This window comes from Dermacentor silvarum, chromosome 10 (genome assembly GCF_013339745.2).
Source record: "Dermacentor silvarum isolate Dsil-2018 chromosome 10, BIME_Dsil_1.4, whole genome shotgun sequence".
In the NCBI taxonomy this organism is placed as follows: Eukaryota; Metazoa; Arthropoda; class Arachnida; order Ixodida; family Ixodidae; genus Dermacentor; species Dermacentor silvarum.
In genome coordinates this window covers 103,878,298-103,881,232 of record NC_051163.1, presented here as the reverse complement: position 1 = coordinate 103,881,232, position 2,935 = coordinate 103,878,298, and the positions used below count along the sequence as shown (strand labels likewise).

The following is a 2,935-nucleotide window of genomic DNA, read 5'->3' as shown; positions in this document are numbered from 1 at the left end:
GCGCTTTGTTCTTGTTCAACGGGTTAGTCTTATTTACCGGAATTTATCAAATTTTTTTATAGACTCTAGGCACAATCCTTCGCTTTCCTGGTAGAAATAGACTGCCTGGCTTATTAGGACACTATATTTAGATTAGTATTTACAACAGTAGGCCGGAAGGTAGCCTATAGTAGGCCTTTAGTATTACATGTTGTAGAAAATATACATTCTTCGTTTGTTGTTCTTGCTTCTCTGTCGGTTGACTCACCTGCAGTATATTCCATTTTCTGGAACTGCCTCAAATGTGAAAAGCTCTGCCTTAAATGTGATTCGCTCTACGCAGGTTTGGTGGCATCAGCTCTCGCAATAGCGCACCTGCCTAGCGTCGCGGTACAGCAAAATATTGTGGCTATGCAGTGTTGCAAAGTTTCCGAATATAAAATTTAGTAGAGAAAAGGGATGACCAGTGGTTCATTTCTACAGGGCAGTGCAGATGGCTGTAGAGGGTGTTTCAGCTAACATGTGCAAAGCATTGAAACAATCACGTGCTCTGTGTTAATGCAACCACCTCGGTATTGTTCACTGTCGTTTTAAACAAGTCAGCGTAATTTTTACTCTGAGCTCTTGTCATTATTTAACCAGATTACCTAATATATAAAGAGGACTGATTTAAACGCGAAAATTAAACGAATAAGTTGAAAGCCTTGTTAAGCAATATCCAACCGATTTTCTTCCACGAACTTGACTCGTGTGACGACATTTTTTACGGGCACAATAGGAAATGCACGAGGTCTGCATGAAGTGGTCGCTCCCTAACGTGTCGTTAGTGTTTTCCCATTCGACGTTCTGAAGTCGGGACGCGAGCGCAAGATCGGGAAAAGTGTCGCGGGACGTGCTGTTGCCTACTCTCGTGTGATATGTCGGATCCATCACTATCGTTAGTCGGTGCTGTTGTATGCGTTGTACAAGGTTCCCTTTTTGGTATGTCTGACGTACCCCCACGCCTCGTGCGCTGCGTTGAAGTCGCCTAATATGAGGACGCCCTTTTGTCCAGCTAGCTGCCTCACTTGCTGCACCAGTTGTCAGGGGTCCCAGCGTTTCATTCGGCGAACTGTATACATTGAGTATAAAAACACGCCTGTTTCCCCTGCGCTGCGGTACTAGTTCCGTGAACACGTGATCGATTCCCGTGTCCGCATAGGTGTGGTCTATTGCAGTGAGGTGTTTGCTCGTGAGTGTGGCCGTACGTGCTTCTGCTGTCGAATGAGTGTGATACTCAGTGATTGTTGGCGATTTCCCTGTTTCCGGTAAGGCTATTAAATCCGGCGGTGTGTCTTGTTTGGCAATGTACTGCATCAGCGTCGCCCTCTTGCCAGTGAAGCCATGACAATTCCACTGCTAAACGGCGATGCCTCCATTTTGATCATTCGGTTTTCTGGCCATTTTGATCCACTTATAATATTTGCTGGAGGGCGGCCTCTCTGTGTGGATAGACTCGCGGCTTCTTTCACCCCAGAGGGGTGAAAACTTCGTGCAGTTGCGTTATCATCTGTCGGAGCTCGTCGATGCCCTTCTGCATTTGCAGATGTAGCTCTAAGAGGAAAGCCATCCTAGAGCTACATCTGCAAATGGAGAAGGGCTTCCTGAATACCTCTTTCACAGGCAGTTACTCTCGCATCGAGCGGTTAGGCTCTCGGATTCAGCTCGGACGGCGCCTCGGTGTTTATTTCTTCGACGGTTTCCTGCCCTTTCGAGGGAGTGGACGCGCGCTGTGGCGGCGGTGGTGGTCTTCGGGGTACAGGCGAACTTTCTTGCGCTGGTGGGTTGTTTCGGCTTCGTTACTCCTTTAGCTGTGCGCGCAATTCGGCTATCTCTAAGCGCAGTTTCTGCAATAGGGCCACAAGCGCCTGCACAGTGTTGTTCGTGTTTGTGTTTGCGTCTCGGGATGGCTGCATGCGTCGCTTGGTTTTTTCATTTGTCTCTGAGACTTCGGGAGGCACCGTTCTGCCCAGCTCTCCTGTTGTTCCTTGGAGGTCACGTGACTAAGGGTTTTCGACCTACGGCGGGACCCAGTACTGCTCTTGGACCTGGTTCTGCTCTCGGATCTGGATCTGTTGCTGCTTTGTTGTTGTGATGCCGCCCTGGGTCTGGACCTGGAGCGGGTCCGAGATCGGGATCGCTGTCTGCGACCTTTGCTTGGTTGTTCCGTCATGGTGTTGTCTTTGTGTGCCTGTCCCTTGCGTGGCCTGTGCGACGAGCATGGCGCTGGTAGCAATCTCTTGGGGCATTCTTTCAACGCCGTCGCGTGATCGCTGTCGCACAACAAACCTTTCAGTTTGCAGTCGCGTCCATCACTAGGCTCTACTGCACCGCATCTTTCGCAGGTAGGTTGGTCCAGGTGCGGGCAAACGTCGGTTCGATGCCCGATTTGATGGCACGCGTTGCATATCTTGACCGTGTGTCGATAAGGTAGGCAGCGTAGCTCGCCTTCGTCAAAGGTGATACACCTTGGTACCGTGCTTCCGTCGAAAGTTATCAATGCGGTCGCACATGGCCCTAGCATATCCGCGCTTGTAGGATTTGTCTTTTGTGTGAATACAGCCCGCGCATGAGCTCCGCGTCCGTCGTTCAATCAGGGATGCCATGGGCCACTCCACGAGCTGAATTCGCCGGTGGTGCGATATATGTGGCCACTGCATACTCCTAAGCGCCGAGATGCACAGTGTTGATGTCTCGTATCCTAGCTGCCATGTCTTTGCTAGAGGTGCTCACTACTGCGATATTCTGCTTGCTTTCTATCCGCACGATAAGGTTCTGGGTCGGGGTGGTGCGTGGGTATCCTCCCGCCGTGAGTACTGCTCGGGCGATGACCGGGGTCGGCCACTTCGAAAAGACGAGACCTCGGCCTCAGTATTAATTTCAGGTGCTGCTTCGGGAGCGGTGGTGGTTTGCGCGG

The 2,935-nt window shown here is 50.7% G+C and overlaps 1 protein-coding gene across 1 annotated transcript in view; it reads right to left on the bottom strand.

Annotated features, from left to right (window-relative positions):
- LOC125941082 (uncharacterized) overlaps positions 1–2,267 on the bottom strand; it is a 31,942-nt gene extending 29,675 nt beyond the window's left edge. The window contains exon 1 of the mRNA XM_049658012.1: positions 2,041–2,267. Coding sequence (XP_049513969.1) covers positions 2,041–2,267 — 227 coding nt within the window. The remainder of the gene's footprint in view (positions 1–2,040) is intronic.
- Positions 2,268–2,935: the final 668 nt, after the last annotated feature.